General features: G+C 36.8%; 4 protein-coding genes across 17 annotated transcripts in view; 1 reads left to right on the forward strand and 3 right to left on the reverse strand.

Moving 5' to 3' along the window:
- Nucleotides 1-1671, reverse strand: part of LOC113105807 (trithorax group protein osa-like) — a 61446-nt gene extending 59775 nt beyond the window's left edge. The window contains exon 1 of one of the 2 annotated variants that reach the window (XM_026267110.1): nt 1308-1671. In XM_026267110.1, coding sequence (XP_026122895.1) covers nt 1308-1355 — 48 coding nt within the window. In that variant the 5' untranslated portion in view covers nt 1356-1671. The remainder of the gene's footprint in view (nt 1-1307) is intronic. The other variant, XM_026267111.1, reaches the window with a different exon arrangement.
- A 9258-nt stretch (nt 1672-10929) lies between these two features.
- On the reverse strand, nt 10930-14207 carry LOC113105374 (E3 ubiquitin-protein ligase TRIM39-like). The gene is made up of 8 exons (XM_026266410.1): nt 14116-14207; nt 13371-13725; nt 13180-13266; nt 12838-13041; nt 12593-12746; nt 12441-12508; nt 12265-12334; nt 10930-11643 (listed from the first exon to the last, which is right to left on the reverse strand). Exons 2-8 carry the CDS (start codon nt 13710-13712, stop codon nt 11057-11059), a joined length of 1512 nt encoding a protein of 503 aa, XP_026122195.1. The 5' UTR covers nt 13713-13725; nt 14116-14207; the 3' UTR covers nt 10930-11056.
- A 1347-nt stretch (nt 14208-15554) lies between these two features.
- Nucleotides 15555-19644, reverse strand: LOC113105819 (E3 ubiquitin-protein ligase TRIM39-like). 2 transcript variants are annotated; one of them, XM_026267158.1, is made up of 7 exons: nt 19584-19644; nt 18526-19106; nt 17729-17824; nt 17368-17601; nt 17135-17285; nt 16417-16746; nt 15555-16334 (listed from the first exon to the last, which is right to left on the reverse strand). In XM_026267158.1, exons 2-7 carry the CDS (start codon nt 19102-19104, stop codon nt 15799-15801), a joined length of 1926 nt encoding a protein of 641 aa, XP_026122943.1. In that variant the 5' UTR covers nt 19105-19106; nt 19584-19644; the 3' UTR covers nt 15555-15798. The 2 variants fall into 2 exon arrangements, with proteins under 2 accessions (XP_026122943.1, XP_026122942.1); XM_026267157.1 differs by having other exon boundaries at nt 18526-19139; nt 19584-19633.
- A 1103-nt stretch (nt 19645-20747) lies between these two features.
- The window catches only part of LOC113105809 (dysferlin-like), a 72369-nt gene continuing 65972 nt past the window's right edge, over nt 20748-27144 (forward strand). For 9 of the 12 annotated variants that reach the window (XM_026267112.1, XM_026267115.1, XM_026267116.1 and 6 more), the window contains exons 1-3: nt 23256-23664; nt 26795-26850; nt 26981-27072. In XM_026267112.1, the coding sequence (XP_026122897.1) occupies nt 23571-23664; nt 26795-26850; nt 26981-27072 (242 nt within the window). In that variant the 5' untranslated portion in view covers nt 23256-23570. Of the gene's footprint in view, nt 21150-23255; nt 23665-26794; nt 26851-26980; nt 27073-27144 lie in introns of those variants that run through there. The other 3 variants (XM_026267114.1, XM_026267121.1, XM_026267123.1) reach the window with 2 other exon arrangements.

Below are 27144 nucleotides of genomic sequence, written 5' to 3' on the forward strand. Positions count from 1 at the left end.
AATCCTGGACACACTGGCAGCCTTGTCCCGCATTTTAGCCACCGTCTGTCTCTCTTATCTCTCAGCAATCCACATTAACTGTTAAACACCAGGCTTAAACGCAGCCCCAATTCCGACAGTGAAAACTCATATTATCGCTCATTTTGAGATGATTTACACAGCGCCTGCAGCCCCAGAGCTGCGCTCTCGTCCAAGTCCCCAGTTCTCAGTCTTTTGTTAGCGAGCGCAGCCCCGCTGAGTGTCTGATAAATGCCATTTCATTCCAACAAGCAGACCCCATGCTGCTTTAACAGTGTGGTGCTTTTACTTCTCTGACTCTACATTGCCTACAGCCGTATGTATGAAAACAAAGGTTTTATCAATCGTCAAATTGCGTTACGTGCATCGATTAAGCAATCCATGCCATCCGTTTAAATGACTGCGCTGATAGGATCTCGAGTCCCTTTCAAGCCTGCTGTTCCCTCTGAATCAGAGGTTGTCATAGCAGACTGTGAGCGTAATGGCAAGGCGTTCAAGTAACAAGTATTTATTATTCATGTTAGTAGCACATTTTTGTAATTACAAGCAGTTAATCAGCTTCGAGTAGCCTACTTATTCCAGTAGTGAATGTAATCTATTAAATTAGTCACCAGCACTTCCTCTGTTACTAGTCACAATCCCAGTAGTGACAAATAATAACCATTCTATTGGTCAAACTCTACATTTGTATCACTGAATTCTATAGGGATATGTGATAAAAATAATAACCGTTTACTAGAGACTGAGATTTATTTCGCAGAAGTAGTTTATATAGAATATTACGTATTTAAAAGATAAGCTACTAGGTACATCATCTCCTATCTAGCTCCAGTGCTACCACAGTAACATTATCTCATGTTAAAGTAGTCTTCCTACTTGTCATATGGCTAGTCGCAATTTCATATTTCAATAAATAATAATAAAAAAAGCAAAATCAATATAGTACTAGATGGTACTTTCTCGGAATGTGTGTGTTAATGCGTGGGACAGCGCCAGTTAATCTTTGATGCAGTCTTCAAGCTTGTCATCTAATCTCTGTCTGCCTTATTTAACGCACACAAAACCCTGGGATTTCTCTACTGGGGTTTCCAAACTTCACTTTGGACCTCAAGCAGAACAGTAGGAGTGTTAAAGTTTAAAAAGCAACTACTGCGTAAAAGACTGTGGAGGTGTATGAGGTGCGCGTTTATTGCCAAAGTGAAACACATAAGCGGGCTTTACTTGTAAACACCAAATGATCGTGAGCCACCATTCAAAGCAATCTAATAATATGAAACTCATAAACTCACTAATGGGTCCATGCGAGGTGAGTCTAGCCGCTGGGAGACCAGAAGCATCTTGGAGTGCGGGTGAACCACGTAGCCACTGTTAAATCCACTTTGTTTCAGTATGTGTAAACTGTCTTACAAAGAAAAGCCTGATTGGGAATCTAATAAAAGATGGTTAATATAAGTCTGGAGATTGTGCTATCGCCCAGTTGTGTGCGCGACAGCCAGCTAGGAACGAGGATTGCGTCCGAATGAAAGCTAACCTGACATTCCGTTCAAGCGCCAGTCATGTTGATTCTCTTGAATTGGGACTAATAACACAAACGTCTGTATCAGCTCTCGCTCTACACGGCCACTTACGATCAGAGAGCTCTGTATCTTCCTGACTTGTGGGCGGAGTCAGGGCGTCCATAGGACGCTACTGTGCGCGATGTCACAGAGGAGGAGACGCAGATGTTCCGCTCGCCGTCTGTGCTTAAAGGGACATTACGTCTCTGTGCTCTAGTTTACACGCTTATGTGCTTCTCAGTAGTGATGGGCATTTTGCTTCATCCCTGTGATTCGAATCGTTTAAATCCATTTTCTGTAGGTCGTAGCGAGGGTCTTTTGTGCGTTGTGAGTGAGTCACTGAACAGTTTACTTAATCGAATCGTAAAAAGTGCATTGACTACACACACACACACACAAAACAGTTATATGCACAAGTAATACAATTTTGTATTGCAGAGATGGTCTTTAACCTTAAATTGTTTTAAGTCAAACGGCATGCATCCAATTTATGATATTTTGCTGTAAATTCACTTTTTACTGGTAATGTCATCATGCATGATAAACACAAAATACAGCATATACACTTGGGGGTTAATAAATAAACTGGTACATTGGTTGCATTGGAAAGGTGTAGGAAAAAGCAAACACACCACAATAATAGTGTATGGAAATTATATTAACACATTCATTTTCTTACAATAATAATAGATATTTCACAGGTGGAAAAAAAAAAAACTCAGAAAACAAGTGGATTATACAGTTTTATCCCCCCATGGAAAACTGGTTTATATATATCTTTCAAAGATTTAATACCCACAAATGTGGAAAAATCTGACAATTCCAGGGATTAGTTATGTAAATGTGCTCATCATATCAAGGTCTTATTTTGTAAACACAACTTTGTTTCCTAACAGGCTGATGGGAAAAACAGTCCAATAATGCCCCCCCCCCATTAAGATATTATTTTCTGTTTATTTGGATATCTACATCACCATTATCATTATGAACCACACATCTGCTTTAGCTATAAGAGCTGATCACTAAACCTAGATAAAGTGTCCATTACTATTCTAATGGGATTTTCTTTAAACCAAAAGTGAAGAATTGTTAAGAAAGTTCAAAACCTAAATCCAAAATTACTCGTTGTCCCAGCTCTTATTCAAAGAGAGTCAGATAGGTGAACATATTTACATACAACCTACAAAACAGTCTCATATCAACGCTGGCACAAACAGAAGAGAGAAGGAGTGCTCTAATCCTCTACTTGCACCTGGAGTCAGGAGAGTTTAGGTTACAGAGCGCCTCACACACACACACACACACATAGAGGCACCCCCTCTCCCAAGCTCTTTCACACACAATGCACACACAGAGAGGAGCCCCCCACCCTCCTCATTCAAATACAAGCTTACAATACAAAGTTAATCACTTTTCATGTTTTGACAAGCATTGGGAAGATACGGCCCCTAGAGCATGAGGGTTCGATATCAGTTCAAAACAGTTTCAGTTGTAGATGTTCGTCTTTATCGTCATTCTGTGTTTGTACTTCAGATATAATGCTGCAAATCTCATGGCAGTGCATATGGTTAGACGTACACACAAACATACACAACAAGCGCAATCCCACAGTGATAGCAATCTCAAGCATTCAGACACTCCCTGCAACTCCTTCATACGAATCAGGTTACAAATGTGCTAAACCTCTTCTTCACCCTCTAACCCACCCCCTTTTTTCTCCCTGTGTCCAACTGCATTGTTGAGCGTTCCAACTCATACATACTAAGCTATCACAATGTCGTGCACAGCCAGAGGGAGAGAGAGAGAGAGGGTGCTGCTCAACATGAGAAGTCTAAACAAGAACGCTCCTTCTATCGACTTTATGTTGATGCAGTGATGTCACTTACTCCAGTTAGGCTGACATGAAGGTTAAGGCCTTGCTGGTTAACATGTTAGGGACTTCTGCCATTTTTTTTCCACCCTTAATTTCTTTGTCTTTCCTCTACACATGCAGTATGTGTGGAATGAATGTACAGTGCACACACATAGGCTGACTCTTTCTTTCTGTCTCATTCATCATCTGGACAGCTGATACAGGCAAAATGCTGGTTACATTTTCTCCGTTCGATGCCTTGCGAATTCAATTAAGCTGATGATTGCTGAGTGGAATCTTAGAGGGCCGAAGTAACACTTTAGCGCAGTCACACACAATGCACATGAACACAGACAAGCACGGATCTCTGAATCACAATGTACCAAAAAGAATCTTAGTAGTAACATAGTTTTCAAAACATGGTACCATGGTCATTTTGCTGTACTCCTTTATGTTCCACAGAGTATCTAATACCCGGGTAAGCATTAAGTAGCATATAAAAATGTAAAAAATTAAAAAGTGTAATTAAAAAGTTAATTAAAAATAAAATTGTAATGATGAAGTTAATTTGTAATAAATTAAATTGTATATATTTATACACAAAACACTAATATTCAAATGTTTTTAAAATAAGTCTCTTATGCTCCCCAAGACGGATAAAAAAAAAAATCAAAACTACAGTAAAAAAAAAGAGTATACCTTGAAATATCGTTACTAAAAATGACTTTTTCTGTTTAAAGGTATTTCAAAATATAATTAATACCTTTGCTAATGTTGAATTTTTATTATACTTCAGTCTCAAGAGACACTTGATTCTTCAGAAATCATTTTAATATGCTAATTTGGTGTTAAGTAAACATTTCTTATTACTATAAATGCTCCGTTATTTTTTTTTTTCTATTTGGGAAAATAGTAGTATATTTATTCAGGATTTTTTTTTTTTTTTTTTTTTTTTTTATGATAAAAAGTTCAAAAGAACAGAATTTCTCAAAAAAAATTTGTAATGGAACATTGTAATATGTCTATACGGTCACTCTTGATTTAATAAACGTGCCCTTACTGAATAAAAGTATTCATTTTCTTTAAAAATCACACTGCCAATAGATGTGTAAACTGAAATCATCTACATTATGGGGACCAGCCAAATGTAAATGGCTTAATAAACATACTACATTTGAAAAAGTCTTAAAAGTCATAATAAAACTGTTTAAATGCAGAAAGGTTTGTGTGAGGGTGGGTCAAGTTAAGGGTTAGGTGCTATAAAATATCATTAGCTCAGTATTAAAATAACAGAAGTCAATGGAAAAAACCCCACCATAATAGAAAAACTAATGTGTGCACGTTTATGTATGTGTCTCTCTTTAAACGTGCCATGGGATAAATCATTATTGCTTGGCCAAAGTCAGTGCTTCCATTTTCCCCTTGTTATATTAGGAAAATAATAGCAAGTAAATTCCACTAGAATTATCATAGTCTAGCAACAAGAAAAAAAAGAAGAATAGAGTCAGAGAGCATATAAGAGAGAGAGAATTTTTAGAAGAAAAAAAAGTGCATCATAAATATCTTCCATATTAGTTTGGCAGGAACTTTCGGGAACATTGTGTTAATGATTAATATGAAGTCCATGCCTGGCAGCGTCTCTCTCTCTCTCTCTCTCTCTCTCTCTCTCTCTGTGTCTCTATTTTTCTCCCTCATACAAACGCACTCGCACATAAAATAACTGACTCCTCACTCTCTCTCTCTCTCTCTCTCTCTCTCTCTCTCTCTCTCGCTCTCTCTCCATACTTCCCCCTCTTTCCTTTTCCCATAGGCCCAGAGATGGCCAAAATCAGCATAGCCAGTTGTCAAGGTAACCTCAATACAATTTATTTACCCACCTCTCCTCTCACTCGCCAAGGTCAGCTCTCTCTCTCTTTCTCTCTCTCTCTCCTCCTCTCTCGGTTTTGTTCTTTGAACAGCAGGGTAGAACACCCCCTAAAACCATCATTAGCACAAAACCAAAAGAACTGACAAAAGAACAAGAACTGAACTTTCCAAGCCACCAGTCTGCCACTGCATTCAGCTCTGCTCTTAGGCCTCCCATTATCGAAATGTAATTTCCATCTTCCCCAAACACACACTCAGACACACACACACACAACATAGAACTTTTCTCTTAAACCAAATAGAGATTAGCGATTATAAAGACCTCCTGCAATGAGGCAGCTCTTGAACTAAAATAAATGCACCGTGGTATGCAGAAGAACACCTTAGATCTTTTTTTTCCATTCTTTTGTTTCTCTTTTTCATGTTCAACTTTATTGCAATAAATATGCATATGCTACTAATCCACTAAACCACACCTATCATTTCAGTATGTTTTCCACCATAGGAATTGAACAATACACCATTTCCTGCTGAAACATTAAACAGTAACAAAAACGCAAGAGCTCTAAATGTAAAAGCCTACAAAGACAGCTGGCCCTCACTGACCAAACCAAACAGATAAATCCCAGTTTATGTTATCAACACGCTCCTGGAACTCGGCTGTTTTTGGTTTGATTACAGTTTCACGTTCTCTGTTCTCTGAATCTCATCACAGTTGAGCCAAATATGTCAGTCACAAAATAATTCATAAAACTCAAAATGTGTTGTTATGACGTGGTATGTTTTGTCGCTGGTGCTTCCTAAGGATATGAGAAGATATCCTCAGCAGGATATAGATATACCACCATGGGGTTGGTATAAGATTTTTTGTTTTTATGTTTTAAAGAAGCCCCTTATGTTCACAAATGCAAACAGCTATATTGTGAAATATTATTACTATTTTATATAACTTTCCTGTTTTAAAATGCAATTTTAAAATGTAATGTATTCCTGTTATGTCAAAACCGCAATTACTCCAGTCTTTAGTGTGATGCTGATTTGAGATGATCTGGTGCTCAGGAAACATTTCTTCTTGTTATTGTTGAAAAAACTGCTACTTAATATTTTGCTAAACCAGTATATTTTTCCCTCCAAGATTCTTAGATGAATAGAATACAATTTATATGGAATATAAATATTTAGTAACAATTTCAAAGTATTTGCTTTCACTTCTGATCATTTCCTGTATCCTTTCTGATTAAAAGTATTTTCCCAATCTTTTGTAAGGCCTTTTATCAAATCCATTAGCACACCTGCATGTTCACCACCAGAGGTCCTTGTCTGCATAATGTTATTTGTGTTGTCATGGTTTCTGTTCTTTGTTTGCACCTGTTCTTTGTTCTATTTAACAAGTCACCTGTAATATAGCCTGCTTAATCTCTTGGCAGCTTGTGAAGTCTGGAGGTTTTTTTTAACGACTTAATGACTAATTTACTTTTTCTTGAGGTACGGATGACTGTAGACTTGCAACACATGGATTTCCAACTCTTCATCTGGCTCCTTTATTGTTTAATGTGGTGATCTGAAGTGCTTTAAAGACGTTCTAAACAGTAGTTGTAATAATCAAAAGACCTCAAATTGCTGACAGGACATTTAAGGGAAAGTTGCAAACAACTTTCAGCAATAATAACACTTGCATGCACAGAAAATATGCTTATAATATATTTAATTGATAGGGTTCATATTATTATCATTGATTAGGATTACTCTTAATTGGAGCCATATTTTTGAAAATGTACTTTTACATATGTTTAGCAGATGCTTTTATCCTAAATGTCTTACAAAAGAGAACAATATGAACAAAGCAAGCACAGTTAGCACAAGACTGAGCCTTAGACTTCTATATTGTTCTATAATGCATATAAATAATGTTTCTATCCACAAAGTTGCATCTGCATTAAGCAGCATATGCTGGGACTGGGTTGCATGGTGTGATTTTGAAGTGTAAGTGTGTGCAGTGTTTTATGAGCTTACTAGAGGAAGCTCCCAGTGTTAGCAATAGGTCAGTAAATCCTTTGTGCCCTGCTGGCAAAACTGGCACTGCCACACTACAAAACTCACTGCCAACAACTGAGTAATTAGAGAGAAAGAGAGAGTGAGAAAGAGAGGAAAGGCGCTGTATGGTAGAATGAGACATGTAACTAAATCCGTTGAACTGCCTCACCTTGTTTGCTTTTGCACTCATTAGCCAATGTGAGTCAGTCAGTAGGGTGTGTCAGAAATCACAGCATGAACTTTGCTCATGTACATGCACTAGTGCACACAAACACATATATACATCAGTTAATACATCTGAATTGTGCATCAAACTAATTTTAAGTCAGCTTGTGGGGTTACGCAAATCATTGTAATTCTGTAAAGTGACATATTTCTTTCTTTTTGCTATTTAACAAGGAAAAAATAGATTATTGGGAATTGATTGGATCAGGATCAGAATGTAATGGTATACTTAACATAACACAATAAAACAAAATGAAAAAAAAAAAAAGTAGTAACTGGTTGTTTTAATTGAAAACAAAAAAGCTGATATGGCAAAAGATCTTAGACGAAAAAAAATTGGTCAAAGGCATTTATGTAGTGCATGTTTATATAGAAAAACAGTGGAAAAGCAGTGCAATTGAATGTTGCTTACATAACGTTATACTGTATGATACATACATTAAAAAAATCTGAATAACAATAAATCATTAGTTACAGAGTTGGGACATAGCCAAAAAATAATAATATATGGGAGGATAAAACATATGTATCAATGCTTTTGCATTCTCTTGCAAAATCTTCTCTAAATAAACTTTTAATTTGTTTACAAAGCTTTTGCATTCTTTTGCAAAAAAATGTGTTCTCCTGAAAAAAAAACTACTACTACTACTACAAAAAAATAAAAAAATAAACATACAGAAATATATATTTCTGAATATTTTGTGAGAGAATGCGAAAAGTTTTGTGAGTGAACATCTAAACATTTAATTTTTTCTTGCTTCTCATTTTTTTTTTCTATCGCCATGTTCCCTTAGGGGATCCAATGAAACACAAGCAAGTAGTGCCAATTTCATTTTGGTTTTAATAGTGCTAAGTCTTGTGTTAAAGTCAATAAATGGAAAAGCTGTTAACCTGCGTGTCAATTTTTCCACAGTATTCATCCTTGAGAGGTTGTGTTCTAAATGAAAGGTCATTTTCACTAGTAACTCTTGTTGCTCGGCTAGACAAGACAACTGCAGTGAGAAAACCCTAGGGAAGGAATCAGTGTCTGCTAGTGTGTGAGAGAGCAGCGAGAAGTAGGTGCATGTGCGAAGGAGAGAAGAAAAGGGACACTTAGGTCTCTCTTTCTCCCTTCATTCTCCCTGTATCAGCAGGAAAAAAAAAGAAATGCTGGCCTCTGTTGACACAGCCCTGACCTTACCCTCATTCTGCTCCCCCAAGTGTGAAATTGAATGCCTGCCAGAAAGAATGAGGGAAGAAGGAATAGAGAGAGTGAGACAGACGGAGAGAGGCAGAGTGGGGGAAACAGAGAAAAAGAATGGGAAAGAAGAATCCGCACAAAGCTAAGAGAGAAATCCAATATCACATGAATCAAACGGTGTAGATTGTTGCTGTGCTTTTCCATTTACGGAGAGTCGTCCATATGACGACCACACCAGGGATCTTTTCCTTGACGCATGCTTGTCTGTCAAAAGAATAGAATTGAACCCCAGCCCTGGGTTAGTGTCTCATAGAGAAAGACTGTGTGGAAACACGGTCAGTGTTTAGTTTATTTGACCTAGAACCATATTCAGTGTTTAGAGAAAAGACTGTTGGATTTATTGAGCTGTATGTTAAACCAATACATATATACATATACATTATGTGAATGTTACACACATACACGCTTCCTTACTAAACACACACACTGCCCAAAGAATAAAATACCTATTACAAACCAATGTAATGAAACACCTTTGTTTCAGTCCTCAAATATCCCGCTTTACTTTGGAAAAATGGAGGGATGGGGGAGAGAAGTGGAGTGGAGCCAGGAGGTGGGCGGAATGAACCGTCTGTGATGTCATGGGGGGTGTGTTGCCCATGGCCACCAGTCTCCTGCTGACACCAGACATTTCTGGCATTCCTACGAGACCAGCTTCCATTGTGCTGCGGGGACCTTCCATTCATTCAGCTTAGGAAAAGGGAAGGAAAAGGACTGGGAACAGGGAGGGAGGGAGGGAGGGAAGAGCAGAAAAAGAAGAGGGTGGGGTGTGATGGGATGTTCTAACATTCTGTAGTCGTACAAGGTGTTGAGAGGATTGAAATAGGGCTGTTCCTGAGGAATTAAGAATGTTAGTGTATCTGTGGAATTCAAGAACTGCTAGTATATCTACAATTAATTAATTTTTATGTATTCCAGTAATGACGGTTATTTATTGAACTTTATCATGACTACTGTTTTATAGCAATGTAAAAGATACAAAATCCTAAATATTTTAAATGAATATTTCATTAATGAGCCTAAGCAGATGTCCTGAAGTTCTAAGTAAGGTCCATGTGCATTGATTTTATTCTAATTATTGCTATTATTTTTTTGGTAATCATAGCACAGGATTTATAATTGCGTTGACCGGAGTTTATACAGTAATAGTGTACCATCTAGTGGCCAGTTTGTGAAATACGATTTTAAAGGAAGTTGATGAATATTCCGAAATAAATAAAATCCATAGCCTTTATTACTTTAAAACTCAAAACTTTAAAACTTTCATATAATTAAAGCATTTACGTGAACTTTCAACTGCAAAACTGTCTATATCAGTTAAAAAAAAAAAATCTAATTTAAAGTTTTGTAGTCTATGTCTTCTTTAACTCATTAAAAGAGCAGTCTGTGAACTTAACTAGTCTTGTCAGATATAAGAAACCTACAAAATGTGCATACATAACGTCTGTACTGTACATCCCCAACAGGGCCATCCTTACTGGGGTGCGGTTGCACCGGGCCCCGCAGCGAACGGTTGATCATGATTGATCCATGTGCCCCTCTGGCCACTTTCAAGTCCCAAATGATTTTTACATTAAAATCTACTTGAGAAAGCCATAAGTGTAATACCATGAGGCAGTTTGACAAGCTAATTATGTCTTAAAACAAATTAACCATGTGGCTTTGACAAACCTACTTAGCTCTTTATAGTGACATTGACAAAGCTTGGTGTCACAATGATTTCTAAAGGTTGCCTGAAGGGCGCTTAAAACCCTTTTTTGTTGGAGCATTGACACTGTTCATGTAAGCAAATGTATTACTGAGTACTAAGCTGTACTGAATGATGAGAAACTATTCTTTCAAATTGTATTTCAATTCTGTGTCAGATTAGTTGAATGGTCAGGGTGTTGGCATACAGTGAGTGACAGAATTAAAGCATCAACCGCATTTATGTTTATTTGTTTAGCAGACAGTTTTATCCAAAGATGAAAATCATACAAGTGAAAGTTATTAATCTATGGGTGAACACAATACAAGCAATGCTACCACACCAAATGTCCTTATTAGAATAGTGTAATGTTTCATACAACTTCTGTAATGTAAAAATGTATTTGATACATAAAAATAATAAAGTATAGTAATTCTAATTCATCAAACATACAGATGTTTGGATGTAGGAAGGTTAGAGATTCAATCCTAGGGCAATGTGTGACCCTTGTCATTTATTTGTTGCATTAAAACTTTACATTGTTTAATAAATACACTAACTAGTAGAAGACTAACTAACTAGTAGATAATCAGAGGCTTTGTGTTCACATCTCCTCGCTTGTTGCAAGGGCTGAAAAATGGATAGATTTTTTCAGTGAAAGACTGACCAGTGAAGGAGTAGATAAGAGCCTTGGTCTCCACATTGTAGAAGGAGACCAGACCCTCCTCATAATCCACAAACACTCCCACCTTCTGGGGTTTGTCTTTCAGAGAAAGAGGAACGGGGCAAGATTCATTAGCCACATATTCATCTCCATTTCTAAGCCAAATACTCCAAAATCCATTCTCTGGGCACACTGTTATTTTCCCCTTTCTCTCAATGGACTCTCTAGCCATACCTAAGTCCCATTCAGTTTTTTCACCGACTTCAACCTCATAATAAATTTTCCCACAGGAAAACCCATCCTTTCCCAGGACACAAGAAGACGAGTCAAATCTCTCAGGGTTATTGGGAACATCTCTCCAGGATCCACTATGCTTCACTTGTTTTCTGTCCTTAGACAGGATGAGTTTAGGATGAGCTGTTTTAGGATCCAATATCACATTCACTGCAAAAAGAAACACATGTGCAGTGACAAATTCAATACAAGCAGCCAATTTAAAAGCTCAATATGAGAGGAACCTATGCTTATGTTAATCAGGACCATGTGGACGTTACCTGCGTAATGTTTCTTTATTGTACTCAGATCTGCTGATGGAGAAATATTTAATGTTACTATACACTTCTATTAACCTTCATCAACAACAGATTTTAAATGCCAGGCATCATACACTTACCGACTTTGTAAAAAGTAATTGAGGGAAAAAAAAGTCAGGTGAAAATATCAAATGTAAAAAAATCGGAGTCTGTGACCATCAAAAACTATGCCATTTTCTATGGAATCTGTCGACTCAAATCTGCAGACTGGCTCTGACTTTTGGAAACTAGAGTCTAGTTTCTCCTCCAGACTGTAAAAAAAATCTAAGCAAAAGGTTTGTGCTGTATTTCCAGCCTTAAGCCTCACAAGTACATGGAGTAGGGGTGACTGGGAATATTGTGACATAAATGAATCAATTTACACAATTTTTGAAAAGTTATTGATTTAAAAACTTCTATTACGTCAATTGGTAGAAGACAAAAATTTTTTGTCAGTTTTGTATAAATAGCACAATAAAGCACTTAGTTAAAGACTTTAAAGCAAAAAAGTGTTCTATTCTGTATATGTCTGTCTTATCAGTTACAGCACCTTTTTTATTCATCTTTTCCACTCTTTTTGGTGAAGTGCTGCTCTTGCTGAAGTAGATTTTGTTTTCTGTCTGAACATTGCTTGTTGTAGTATTTGAAATTTCTGTCAGAGTGCCCTGCTTTGTGCTCAGGATAGCAGAAACATCTTTTTCCTCCATCACTGTAGAACTTTCAGACATCAGTAAAGGATGAGAAGGAAGAGGCGGAAGACTCTTGAACAACTGAAGGTCTGTGTGGACAGTGGGCTATGAAAAGAAAAATGTGATTCACATTTAAACAAAAACATAGACAAGTGAAGCAACAGAGTATATATTTCCCCTAATACTGACTGATTTCAAAGAATTTCTTCAGTTCCATTTTGATGTTTTCCTGAAGGCCCTGGAGAGCTTTCTCAAAGACTTCTGTGGTCAGATCTATATTCATATCAGTAATGTTGCTGGTCCGGGACTTGACTTGTGGAAGGCTGCACACAGATGAGCAAGTCTGCAGTATTTCAAGAGAGAGGGGATCACTGATGTGCAGTTTTATCTAATGAATGAATTCTAAGATATATCGCTGAGTAAAGATCACTGACCCGTAGGAGGTGCAGGTGATCCTCAGTGTGTGAGAGCTGCTCCAGCGCCGTCTCTCTGCTCTTGAGCTCAGTCATTTCTTGCTCCAGCTCTTTAAGCAGCTCTTCAGCCTGCTTTTCTGCTGCTTTCTGCTTCTCCCCGATCACCTCCAGCAGCTCAGACAGACATCTCTCAATCAGAGCGGTGAGACTTTTAACATTGTTGTTCTGGTGAGGTTAGGGGAAACAGAGTTAAGACTTATGTGAAGTATTCTATAGCATTATCTCATCCAGCTCCACAAGGTGAGTAACCATTAAACATAACATGTACATAGTTGTTATTTCTTTGAATCATTTAAAGTGCACCTTTTCAGAGCTTTTTATCTCCTCTGTCTTCTTTATTCTATCCTGGATCATCATCTTGACTTTTGCTTGTGTCTTTTCCAGCTGAGCCTGAGGATGATAATTCTTTCTTAGTGATTTTATGACAATTTGGTTTGATTAACACAAATTTGTTTTGCTTAAGTATCTTCTGATATTTTTGTTGTATTTCTCACCCTCTGATCTCCACTCTCTTGTTCTATAGGAACAATGTTGTGTGCTTTGTGTCCTATTTCTATGCAGATAGGACAGAGAAATGTCTGGTCATCTCTGCAGAATAACTCCAGAGGTTTTTCATGTTTTACACAGATATAATCTTCCAGGTTGTCCACGGGGTCGATCAGTTTGTGTTTTATGAGCCTTGCTGCTGTTTTGTGATTTTCCAAGTGAGTCTCACAGAAGGATGTTACACATTGCAAGCATGATTTTACTGCGCTGAGTTTTTGATTTCCATGGCAGGCATCACAAAGAACATTAGATGTGTTTTGACTGTGTTCCGTCTTTGTGTGATCAGCCATCTCTAATGAATATCTGTTCATTTTCAGTTGTGTCAAAAGAAGTAGAAGAATAAAAAAACAGAATCATCGTTTCAGTACGAGAAAAAATGATCTAAAAGGAGTCAAGGCTGTTAGTGAAGAAATAGTGACAACACGAGGTTGTTGAATGTAATGCAAGTCACATGATTTATATTACTGAAGGTGTATCCTTTTTTGTTAAAATACTCCCTTCTATAAGTTCCATTCAAAATCATTTTGAAAAGAAGACGGTAATTAACTTCAGTTTCACTCTTGACTTATGTAGCCTTCGCAGATATACATTTCATTGATCTAATAATGAAAATGATAAAGACAATGATAACATTTGTGTATCTGCCAACAGATTACATAATCATGTTTTCAAATGAAAAATCATTCCTCTCACCTGTCTGTTATCAGAAGAAAATACACAGCAGAACTTACTGTGTGTCATTCAAAACAAAAAAAAAGTGAAGAAGATGTTCAGTAGGATTTCGGGTTATGTAGGACTACAGTTTCTGTTTCACTTTATTGTAGCCTGAAGGTGATGGCTAAGTCCTCTGTAAACATTACGTCATAGTCAATGTCAATATAACTTGACTCTAAATAAATTTTAACTCAAAGGGAGTGTCAGCCACGTTACAAAAGTTAACATCTTAAGTCATTTGTGGATTAATGCTTATTGGAGACGCGAACCCTTTCAAACGATTCAGTTTGATTTGGTGAACTGGTTCAAGAAAAACCGGTTAAATCGATATCACTACACTGCAGTGAAGGTGCTTACAACAGACTCGGAAGAAAAGACAATGCTGAATAAAGTCGTAATTGTTTTTTAATTTTTTTTGGACCAAAATGTTTTTTCATAAACATTGTAACATGTATTTCTTTAACAAATTCTGACTGACCCTCTGATGTCACATGGATTACTTTGAAGATGTTTTTCTTACCTTTCTGGACATGGACAGTAGACCGTACACACACTTTCAATGGAAGGACAGAAAGCTCTCGGACTAAATCTAAAATATCTTAAACTGTGTTCCGAAGATGAACAGAGGTTTTACGGCTTTGGAACGACACGAGTCATTAATCACATAATTTTCATTTTTGGGTGAACTAACCCTTTAATTACCCTCATGTCATTCCAACCCCATAATACCTTTGTTCATCTCCAGAAAACAAATTAAGATATTTCTGATGAAATCCGAGAGCTCTCTGACCCACGGCAATTGCGTGTGGTGCTGTTGACGTAGACCCTGCATGTGCTGCACCTTGTTTACAAATGAATGCACAGACATGTGTCGTGGTACGAAGGCCAGGGGGGCAATTTGGCCATGACACCGACCCCTACATTTTAAAATGCACAGTATTTTAAAATTTAAACACGGATTAATAACAACAACTTCATTATTTACATCTCCATAATTCAAATATTCCAAAACTAAAATTAAAGAGTACCATTTCTTTGATAAATATAGAGACATCATACCACAACTTTTTAAAATGACAGTGCCCGAAGATCTGGGGTACAGTTTCCAAGTGCAAAGAGCAAAAAGAGCAATTAACATCAATATCCTTCTTAAACTTACTAAGAAAATGTTTAACAGGATATATATAAATTGTTTTCAAACCGATTTCTTTTATCTTGTTTTTAACTAAAAACTTGTGTGATAATAACCAAACACTTTCCCACTTAGGATTTCTAACAAGTTTAGTCCAATAAGAAATAGAGCATATAAATAAATAAAAGTGAAGAAAGAAAAATGAAAGAAAAAATAATTGAATGTACAGTCAACAAGAAAATCATTATTTTATGTCTAAGCAATAACATTATGATATAACAAGTGCCCATGACTCTGAACTGCAGCGACTCATATTTTCTATTTCTTTAAACTACAGAATGAAGGATGTTGAAGCAAGAAACAAAAGCATCACATTGAACTTCAAATTTACCTATCCAGGCGTGAAATTAATATTTAAATATTAATATAAATAAACAAACACACAACAACAAAAACTCTTTACCAGCTATACTATAACCACATATGTTGTTGTATTAACTATTTCTTTAAAGGATTGCGTTGCATTGTAATTAGGCAGTATGGATAATCAGAGGCTTTGAGTTAATATCTCCTCTTTTGTTGCAAGGGCTGAAAAATGGATAGATTTTTTCAGTGAAAGACTGACCAGTGAAGGAGTAGATAAGAGCCTTGGTCTCCACATTGTAGAAGGAGACCAGACCCTCCTCATAATCCACAAACACCCCCACTTTCTGGGGTTTGTCTTTCAGAGAAAGAGGAACGGGACAATAATCATTAGCCATATATTCACCCCCATTTCTAAGCCAAATACACCAAAATCCTTTCTCTGGGCACACTGTTATTTTCCCCTTTCTCTTAATGGACTCCCGAGCCATCCCTAAGTCCCATTCAGTCTTATCACCGACTTGGACCACAAAGTAAAACCTCCCACAGGAATACCCATCCTTTCCCAGGACACAAGCAGACAAGTCAAATCTCTCAGGGTTATTGGGAACATCTCTCCAGGATCCACCATGACTCACTTGTTTCCCATCTTTAGACAGGAAGAGTTTAGGATGAGCTGTGTTAGGATCCAAAATCACATCCACTTCAAGAAAAACACAGATAAGTGATGAATGCATTAGAAGCAGCCCTTAACCCTATGTTAATATTAGTCATATTTATCTTACCTCCGTAAAGTTGTTGTATTGTATTTAGACCCAGACCAAACCATGAAACCTTCACTTGCTTATTAATATTTTCTGCTTTATTCGCCGAGCGAGGGCCACAGTCTGTTTTACCCAGAGTAAAGTAGATTTTGCCCTCTGTCTGATTTTTGCTTGTTTTAATATTTGAAATCTCTGTCAGGCTGCTCTTCTGTGTTTTCAACGTATCTATTTTCTCCATAGCTGTAGAACTTTTAGGTACCAGTGAATGATGGGAGGGAGCAAATATCCTATTGGTTGAAGGTTGTGATGTTGGGGGATTGAAGTTGATTCCGTGAACAACAGATGGTTGAGCTGTAAAAGAAAATGTTTTAATAAACATAAAAAAACTGCGAACATTATTGAATCACTAGATCAATAACTGAGCAGAAAATATTACAGATGTTGTTCCATTGACTTCCATACTATAAAAAAATAGTATTAAAAAAATAACTATTGAAGTCTACCAGCAACTGTTTGGTTACCAAGTTTCATTAAAAAGAATTGTTTGTGTGTTTAACAGAAGAAAGCGATTGATACAGTGTTGGAGTGATGTGAGTGTTAGTATACGATGACTGAATTTTTCTTTTGAGCGAACTATCCCTTTAAATCACTGTTGTGGATACAATGTTCTAAACAAACTTGCCCCTTTGCATAGAAAGTTATTCTTAAGTTCATATAAATTCACTTCTGTAATGCTTACTGATATCATGGATTATTTTCAGTTCCTTGTTGACTTTTTCCTTGAGGCAAGTAAGAGTTTTATCCAGAATGTCTGTGTTAAGTAGATCTGTGTTAATGTTGACGTTAGTCCAGCTCTTGACTCCTGGGGGGCTGCACACAGATGAGAAGACCTGGTGCAATGCAGGAGAGCAGAGAAATGCTTTAGAATGAGGAGTGTTGTCCTGTGATGTGAGCAGTAAGAGAGACACTGACCTGTAGGAGGTGCAGGTGATCTTCAGTGTGTGAGAGCTGCTCCAGCTCAGTGTTTCTTCTCTCCAGTTCAGTGATTTCCTGCTCCAGCTCTTTAATCAGCTCTTCAGCCTGATTCTGTGCTGCTGTCTGCTTCTGCTCCATCACCTCCAGCAGCTCAGACTGACATCTCTCAATGGAGTGGATCAAATCAGTAAACAGCTCAACTTTATTTGCTTTATTTCTCACATTGGTCCTCTAGTTATATTGAGAAGAATAATAGACAATGAATTCAAATCAGATTCCAAAACATTCTTTCCACCACCTCTATACAGTAGATAGTTGTATTGTAAAAACTGTTGATTTTTCAGTATAAACAACACACCTTGATGGACTTTGCCAAGTTTTTTATCTCCTTAATCTTATTACATCTGTCCTGGATCATCAGCTTTATTTCTGCCTGTGTCTTTTCCAGTTGGACCTAGAGACAGAAACAATATATATATATATATATATATATATATATATATATATATATATATATATATATATATATATATATATATATATATATATATATATATATATATATATATATATATATATATATAATGCATCAAGTGTAAACACACATAGGACAGTTCTCTTACGACAGGAAAGTATGAAAGTATTGTTCGCAGTGAGTTTGTTAGATTTCATCAATTTACTTCACAATACTTTCTTCACATCATATGTTGGCAATTAAATTTCTAGTTGTTATTATGTTTTTCAAAATTTCAGTAAAATTATTCTTATTTTTTTATTTTAAAGAAATAGGTCACCTAAACCCTAAAAAAAGTTAAAAATTTACACATACATTTGTGCAACTTTGTGTTTATCATTTATAAAGAAAAAGCCAAAATGTAAATGATTAACTGATGTTTTTACCTGTAGCTTCAATGTGCAGTTTTTGTAGTTTATTTTAGTGCTTTGTGTCATCAAAAAATATCAGCCAGTAGTGATCTGTTTGCCTCACAAGCTATTGAATTGCTTTAGAAAGAGTTCTAAAATGTGAGTCATATGGACTTTGTTTCACTTTGTTTGAATGACATGGACTTAAGTAATTCACTTTGTGTGAACATTTCTGTTAAGTATAATTGAATAGACATACTAAAATATCTTCTCTCATATATTTTGTCTTACCCTCTTGTGTACACTTTCTTCTTCAATAGAAACAACATTGTGAGTTTTATGTTCTGTTTCAGTGCAAAACAGACACAGACAGGTCTTATCGTCCCTGCAGAACATCTCCAGTGGTTTATCATGATTTTTGCAGATATAATCTTCCAGGTTGTCCACGGGGTCGATCAGTTTGTGCCTTACAAGCCTTGGTGCGGTTTTATGATTGGTCAGGTGAGTCTCACAGAAAGATGTTACACACTGCAAACAAGACTTTACTGCCCTTAGCTTGTTTTCAGAGCAGACGTCGCATAAAATGTGATGAAACGATTTTGTTTGGTGTTGGAGTTCCTTTGGCTGTTGATGCACCTTGTAATGGTCAACAACCTTTTGAAATGCTACATTTATTTTCAATTCTGGCTTACTATCAAATCCTTCCTTACAGAGAGGGCAAAGATAGAGCTGTCCACTCTCCCAGCATGCCTTTATACAAGCATTACAGAAGTTGTGTCCACATGAAGTGGTGACTGGGTCAGTGAGCACCTCCAGACATATACGGCACTGGAGCAGCTCACCAGAGAGGGATGAACTGATGGAAGTCATGACTGTAAGTGGAGAAACAGGGACACCATGAGGCTCTGCGTAGAAGTGATCAAAGGTTGAAATTATATTATTAAAAAAGTAGAATGAGCATTGCATTGTAATCTATAACTTTATTTTCAGGCATTGAGCACTAACAGGCAGCAAATAGCTAATATATATATATATATATATATATATATATATATATATATATATATATATATATATATATATATATACACAGTATGATTTTGCAAATCTTCACTGTCAGTCTAATTTGACTTACATGTGAAATGTTGCTGAAAAACATAAAACTCTTTTGGAATACTAGTAGTACTCACTCTGTAAAATGTATGAAAATAATTGTTCGAACAGTAGTCTATAGCATGGTGGTTTGACTGTTTAAGATTTACATAGTCTAGTCTTATATTGAAGTATCTTTCTTAAGTTAATTGCTTTAGAATAACATTGCTTTAGATTTTTAGTCTATGAAATCTCACCTGTCTGTAGGTGTTGTCTCCGGCTCAGGAGAAAAGTACAGTACAAAGAAGATCAGACCAGGTTTTATAAGAGGTAAAACAGGTTTCAGTTTCACTTCACTATAAAATGTTGCGTAATACTCATAGAACACCTTTTTCTTTGCAAGTTTTGTTATTCTTATAATAAGGCTAAGGTTGTCGCTATTTGAGAACTGGACCAGTAATGGTTTTATTTTATTTTTTATCACTGTAATAGTTGTCATTTTGTTAACATCATTAGACAGTATAACATTATAATCATGCTTGGTGTAAAACTATGTTTCTTTCTAAGTGCATTCAAACAAAAGGACTCCTTAAACGTAAAAGAAAGAAAGAAAAAAAGTGAAGCCTAAATAAATAAAAAGGAGTTACTGTACAGAAGTAGCTCTTGACTATAGGCTAAATTGCCCCACCCCACCCCAGTTTAGTTTCGTTTCTTTAAAGGTGTGTGCAAATTTCCATTTACTGTAACTGTCCTCTATGTTTACATTCTGATGTGGAACCAATGTTAATCTAGAAACAAAATTAGCAGATATAATGGGATCATGACAAAACAATATAGGAAAATATCATGAAATTAACTGCCCATCAGTGCTATGTATTTTGAGGTGTCCTCATGTTCCAGAATTGCAGGATGGTAATAATAATGGCAGATTCATCAGTTACTAGTTTACTATCAGTTAACCTGAAAAACAAAAAAGACTGCCCAATCAATGTTTCATTGTTTTAAAAACAATGGATTCACACTGAGGAATGTTGACATACTTAAAGTCAATTGTTTAAATTTGAGCCACACGTTCCTAATAAAGTCATAAAGTAGTCTATGTCAATTATGAGGATGGTTTTGAGTTTAAGTTTATTTTATAATTTTAGGTTTGAATCTTCTTAGAAGTATCATGGGAAAGGGTCTCTCATCCCAGTCTCTGGTCTAACACCTTTTGCAGTTTCCATACATCTATACAGTGCTGAACATTGCCAATTGTTCTTAAACCTTCCTTACTGTTTTGTCAGCAACATACTGTAGAAAGCAGCTGGAGTGAACTTCCCAAAACGCGTGAGTCACGGTTGCTTTAACAGGTGCTGACCAAAAGTCTCCTGTCCCTTTAAAAGGAGCTGCAGACTGTGATTGAAAGGGCAGTGTGTATATGAGTCAGGGGGTTTAGAGCCAGCTGTGTGTGAGTGTGCCGGGAAGTAGGGCAGCAGCACACCAGCTACAGTCCCATCAGACTCCTGTCCTGTGTGCAGTCTGTGGCAGAGCTTTACTCTCTTTCTTTCTACCTCTCCTTTCTATCATCTCTTTTCATTTTCTGTTCTTGGAGTGAAAACCAGACTGATTCTCTGGGAAATATTTGGGATCCGGACACCCCCCAGTAGTCCATCTCGATCTGGGACCACAGTGCCCTGTATTGTGACTTACAAGTGTTACCAGCTGCGGATTCTTCCCTTATCACCGTCCACCCATGCTGCGTGTGTTTATTCTGTGCGCCCAGAATGTGCTGACGCATGATGAGGACATTAGCGATGCCTACTGCACTGTCACTTATGAAGGTAAGAGTTTTTTTTTTTTATGTAGAATAGGTTGTAGAGAGCTTTTCTAGATTGCTATATTCTTTTTCTGCACGATCACATTATATTGATTCTCTTCGCTCACTGTCTTTTTGTCAGTCTTTCTACTTTCCACATTCCATCCAGCGGCTATTATTGGAAAAGCAGTTGCAGTCTCTCTCTCTCTTGTGTATATTTATGGGTGTCCTGTTGCACTTGGAATATGTGTGTGTGAGAGAGTGCTGCTGATCTGCTCTGTGTTTCTAAGAGATGCTATGTCATCAGAGTTTGGTTCAATGTGGGGCTCCTGTTTGCTCTAAACTCAAAGCTTTTAGGGGCCCATAATTCACATGAGATGGAAAGGAAGGGCTCCTCTGTGTCAGCCAGGCCATTCTTTTTTGCCTGCGAAACCATGTATAATAATTATTAAATAGAATTGATGAAAATATAAGACTGCATCACATCAATAAATTACTTATACATATATGTTTGAAAATGGAAAACAATTATTTAAAATTGTAATCATATTTCACAATATAACGGTTTTTACTGTCTTTTTGAACAAATAAATGCAATCTTGGTGAGCATAAGATTCTTTTTTCAAAAATATTTAAAAAATCTCACCAACCCCAAGCTTTTGAATGGTAGTATGTCGGATCCTGATTGCCCAAACAGCTGGATGTTTTAATATTTTCTCATATTCAAGTACTTGACCTGAATTTTTGCTCAATGTTTATCTCCAAAAGATATGCAAGCTCGGTCACCCTCAGGGTTCAAACCCTTAGTGTTTCTTGAGGAATGCAGTTTGTTTGCTCAATAGAGGGCTTGTCATTGCTGTAGTCATGAGGCAATCACATACCAGCAAGCAGAGAGGAGATCAATAAAATACAGCATTACCTTCCATTACATCCATTCAGTGATGCATTTTGATGCACATAAACTATTATGAGAGCATAGTCTTGTGTTCTCAGTTCTACTGGATTGCTTTGTACTGTATATACAGTTTTGTTGCTGCGCATTTGATTGCTGAGGCTTTGGAAGATGTAACAAAAAATGACATTGCAAATCACAATAAACCAACATCTCTTTACATAAAAATATTTCATTTAAATATAGTAATTCACATATTAATGATCCAAAATTTTGCTACATTTCCTGTAAATCATTAAAATAGGCATCTTATACAGCCAAGTGCTCAAAATTCAGTCGCAATGCTTGATAATAGCTAAAAAACTAATTTTTCATGCTCTGTCCCATCTCAGTCCCTATATCAAAGTATATGGTAGTAATTGCTGTATAAATGCATTCTTCCCACATTTGAACGGCAAGAAAGAGTTTATGGACAAACACCTAAATGCCTCTTCAGAAGCGCTTCTCTTTGCAGTGTAAATTTGGCATCATCTCATTTCAATCTCATCTTATTTTATACGACAGGATGATGCAAGCTTAAATGTGAAGTGTGCAGGCTAGCATCAGCAGACTGTATTGCAAATATAAGGCCTCACTTGTGTGAACATTCCCGTCATCTGTCATTGGTGGACAAACTGAAGCATCTCGCCCAAAGCTCGTACCATTGGCTGAACCACAGTTGCTGTGTCAGGCTGATTAGGAGGCTCTCAAAACATAAAACAAAACTTTCGAAGTCAGCGAGATGTGCATTCAGGCTTCTTGAAATCTGACCAAGTCATGGCAGTAGGTGGTGCTCCTCGCCTGGAAATGTCAGCTAACAGTAAACAAGCCTACAGTACAGAGACCACAGCAGAGACTCTTGTAGTTCAGTATATTATCATAATAAAATAACACTGTGTGATAACTATCTTTGTAAGTTCTATAAATGAGTGGATTTTGATGTGGGTAATTACAGGTGCCATTAAATCCCAAAATATATTTTGCTTACACTAATTGTTACAAGATGTTGCTCTCGCAAACCCACTGCATTATACAAGTTTTTTTTTTTAACATAAAGAGGTTTTATATTCAAAAATGTTTTATATGCTAATTAAAAGACTGTAGAGAAAAGATGGATGAGGAGAGAGAAGAACAAGCTGCAGGAAATGTTTAAATTTCCTCTGGAGTTATGGGCTGGGTCACTGGAGAGGAAAGTGCGGTCCACACTAAGTTTGTCTCTGTAGGTTCCTACATGACAGTCTCTGTGTACACATGTGAGGGAAGACTGTGAAACACATTGATCAATTTGGACGCCTTATCAGGGACGCAGACAGAAATTGATTTTCAAGATTGTGGTTGGTTTGATACATTCCATTCTGGATGCCACACTCATCTTCAGCTTTGGACCTAAAGATCACAAGACACGTTTATCTCCAGAGCAACCTTTGTGAAGGTCCTGTCAGGATCTGTCTCTCTTTTGTGGTCTGATGGTAGTTTGGCCTGCTTCTTGTTGGAGACTTTGGGCATCACGGCAGCATGTTGAGTTGTTTTCTACAGAGGGCGACCAATCTGAGAAATGTAGAAAAAGGGGAGAGGCATAGTGACCCGCTTGCTAGCATCACGTTCAGAGGTAAGAGATGACATCAAAAACATGGTTGTCTATCCAGCTGAGGGCATGAAAAAGTAGGATCAGATGCAGATTTCAGTATTTGAGACTGTTCGGTAGATGAGTGCTATTTGTTCGCAAACCAGTATAGTAAAAATGCATTTGTTTACTAACAATAATAGTATTTCATGTAAAGTAATTTCACTTTTGTGTTCAAAGGGACATTTTTGACCGGTTAGTCTTATGTTTATTGTTGAAAGGTAGAAAGCAGATTTCTGCCAATTGATATGTTTTGATAACTTTACTCTAGGACAGTGGATCATTACAGCTAATAACAGAGTGATCATATCACTGCAAGATGCTACATAATCTAGATTTATGGATAGATTTGAGCTGGATGAATTATTTTTATCAGTTCTTGCACTGAATGAATGAATGTGACGGACACTTGTTTTAGACTGCCTCACAAACTGAGTGGCAGTTCCTCTCATTGTTCCATGTTTCCTGTTCCAGCACAGGGATGTACAGGAACATTCGTTTGTGAGCATGTGGGATTGATGAGCTAGATGTGTTTTGTGTACTGAGTTTCCATGGCAACAAAATACTTTTCTTCCTTTAATCATCCTATGTGATTGTTCAAATCATCACAAAACAAGAACACATATAATTAAGATAGAATTACTTTTAAGCTATTGAAAATGAAGTGGATAAGGATGTAGATTGTTTTGAGGACTTCATTTAGCAGGATGCTCAGAGTGACATTGCAGTTCCTGCCTCGTGCTATTTAGCAGATCACTAGTGATCATTATCCTGAACAGAAACCAGAACAGAGATTTTGAAATTTCAAGTGGAAACTTATTTTTCAAAATCATTTTCCCTCAAAGAGAGTAGTTACTATTATTTAAATATTATCATAGCATTTATTTTTATTTATTACAAATATTTTAGATTTCAGTTGTACTTGCTTAATTTGAGTAATTTCATGTTTGTAATAAAAATATATATTATTATTTAGCTTTTCAGTTAGTAAAGGCTATGTAACCTTTCTAATTTCTGTAGATTTTTCTTATCTAATATTTTATTTTATTTTATTTAAGTTTTATTACAATTAACAATCCTTTTAGTTTACGACATTGATTTGTTCATTTGGTTGTTCATCCATTCATTTTATTCTCTTCTTATTTTTATTCCATTTTCTCATTACGTTAATTTGCATTATGTTGGAAATGATCCCCTTATCTGTGCATGTTATATCTTGACATAAACCAGTTGTGAATTTCCTCTATGTAGTGAGGGTAATCTCTTCTTCCACCTCTTTGTCATGTGATGAAAAGGCTTCCTCTCATTCTGACAGAAACAGATACTGAGTCACTCCAACCACTCTATAAACAATTACACTAAACAATTGAAGGGAAATCAGGTGTTCTGGCCTTTATTCTAGGTTGAACAAAGAGTAGGTCACTTCATTAGACACATCTGGAGGTCATCTACTTTTCTTATTTGTTTTTCCATTTAGTTCCCATGACTCGTTAGATATGCATTTTGGGTTTTAATTTCAGACAGCTTCCATTTGAATCGCAATTAGTCTGATTCCATTCTAATCAGAGGGATCTTGTGTTTAAATGCGTGTCTTCCTTTGTATGTGAATGTTTAAGAGAGGGGGTGAGACTGGAAGACATAAATTAGCTGCAGTAAGTGTTTTTTTTTTTTCTTCAGGCACGGTATCAAATACCATCTCCATTTATAGACATCACAGAAGCAAATTATCCTCCCGGTCCAACTGCCAGAGTCCTTAATTTGAGCTCTGAGTAAGCAGTAATACATGCAGACTTTGCAAGAGAGAGAGATACAGCATGAGAATTTGACTGACTATGTGCAGACGGCAAGTGTTTTTAAAATGAAAGGTATTGACAGAAAAAGGAGGACTGTTAGTATTGCCGACAAGACAACCAACAATTCTGTTCAGTCTGGTGTGGCAAAACTGAAAGTGTATCTGTATCTTTATCTGTATCTAGAGATCCAGTTTATGTTTAATACAAACTGAATGCATGTATTTGGACTGGGCCTGAAGCTCTAGGATCTCAGTCTTGATATTTTTAACTCATACTTATCAAAGCTTTGGTTTCCTGGCTATTTCTCAAGTTGTATCCACCCATCGACTGCAATCTGATGTGTTTTGAAATGCACCCTAAATAAAGCCCAGGGCTTCGAGGGTCACGGTTAGGAACATTCCAGCCAGTTTCCGTCACATTCTGGTGGAGGATGTCATGGCATGCCAGTGTTTGTCTTTATCCGCCATCTTTTGTTGTCCTCTTCTGGCTTGTGCAAAGGTTTTCAGGCTCCAGGTCTATTTTAGTCAGGTAAAGAGTGTGAGTGTAGGCCTATATGTGCCAAAGGAGCTTGTTCTTGCTTTATTCACATACCTCATTACATCTACAACCAAAAACAGGAAGATAAGCAGAGCTCCTTCCTGAAACACTCTGTAGCGTGACAGACCAGTGGTGATTTGAATGGGTTCACCATGCTATTGGTAGCTTATTTGTTTGTGCATGCTGCTACTGTTTGTACAGTAGCACAAGGTCTAAACATCTTGAAATATGTGTGTGGCTGCTCATTAGATAGGCTGTGAATTGTCCTCCACCAGTACAAGCTCAATGTCAAGCCTAACCTGTGTCCCTGTGGAAATCTTTCATCTGTATTTATCAGGTGGAAGTTAGTACCCATTGTCCATCTTCCTCTCGCTGAAAACATTTTCATCATGGATTTACTGGAGGCCAGCCACTGTAGAATATTACATTAGACACACTGTCCTCGTATGCCCTGTTCTGATAATATGTTTCTGTTTTAATTTTCTTTTTTCCAAATGTGATTAAATAAACATTCATTTTGATTACCTGCAACCTAGATCTAGACCTATTGTGAATATGTCAGGAGTAATAAAGTAATAAAGTGAATAATGTTTTTGTAACATAAACCGCACACCGCCACCATAGGCCTACATAACACCATTGAGCAATTGAATAAATTATTGCTGAATAAAAGTGTTCATCTGCTTGCAAAAAATCTTACTGACCTCAAACTTTTAAACTTTAGTGTATATTTCATGGAAAACTCAGTTACAAAAACACTAACTGTATTCTTTCTTTTGTTGTAGGGACAAAAAAGAAGACCAAAGTCATCAAAAATAATGTCAATCCTGTCTGGAATGAGGTTGGTTAATCACTTATTACATCTAGCTCACAAACATTAATTAACCACTACTGTTACTATAATGAAATTTCTAAATGTTTTGCCAATAGATGATTCTGTCCCTTTGTCGTCACTCTTTTCTTTCTCCCAGGGTTTTGAGTGGGACCTGAAGGGTGTCCCTTTAGATTCTGGAGCAGAGCTTCATGTTGTGGTCAAGGACCATGAAAAAATGGGCAGAAATAGGCAAGTACTTTTTCTCGCTTTTGTACTCTCATTTCTTACTTCTCAGTCTCATTTTTAATTTCTTACTACTCA

The sequence above is a fragment of the Carassius auratus genome, chromosome 7 (assembly GCF_003368295.1).
Source record: "Carassius auratus strain Wakin chromosome 7, ASM336829v1, whole genome shotgun sequence".
Classification (NCBI taxonomy): Eukaryota; Metazoa; Chordata; class Actinopteri; order Cypriniformes; family Cyprinidae; genus Carassius; species Carassius auratus.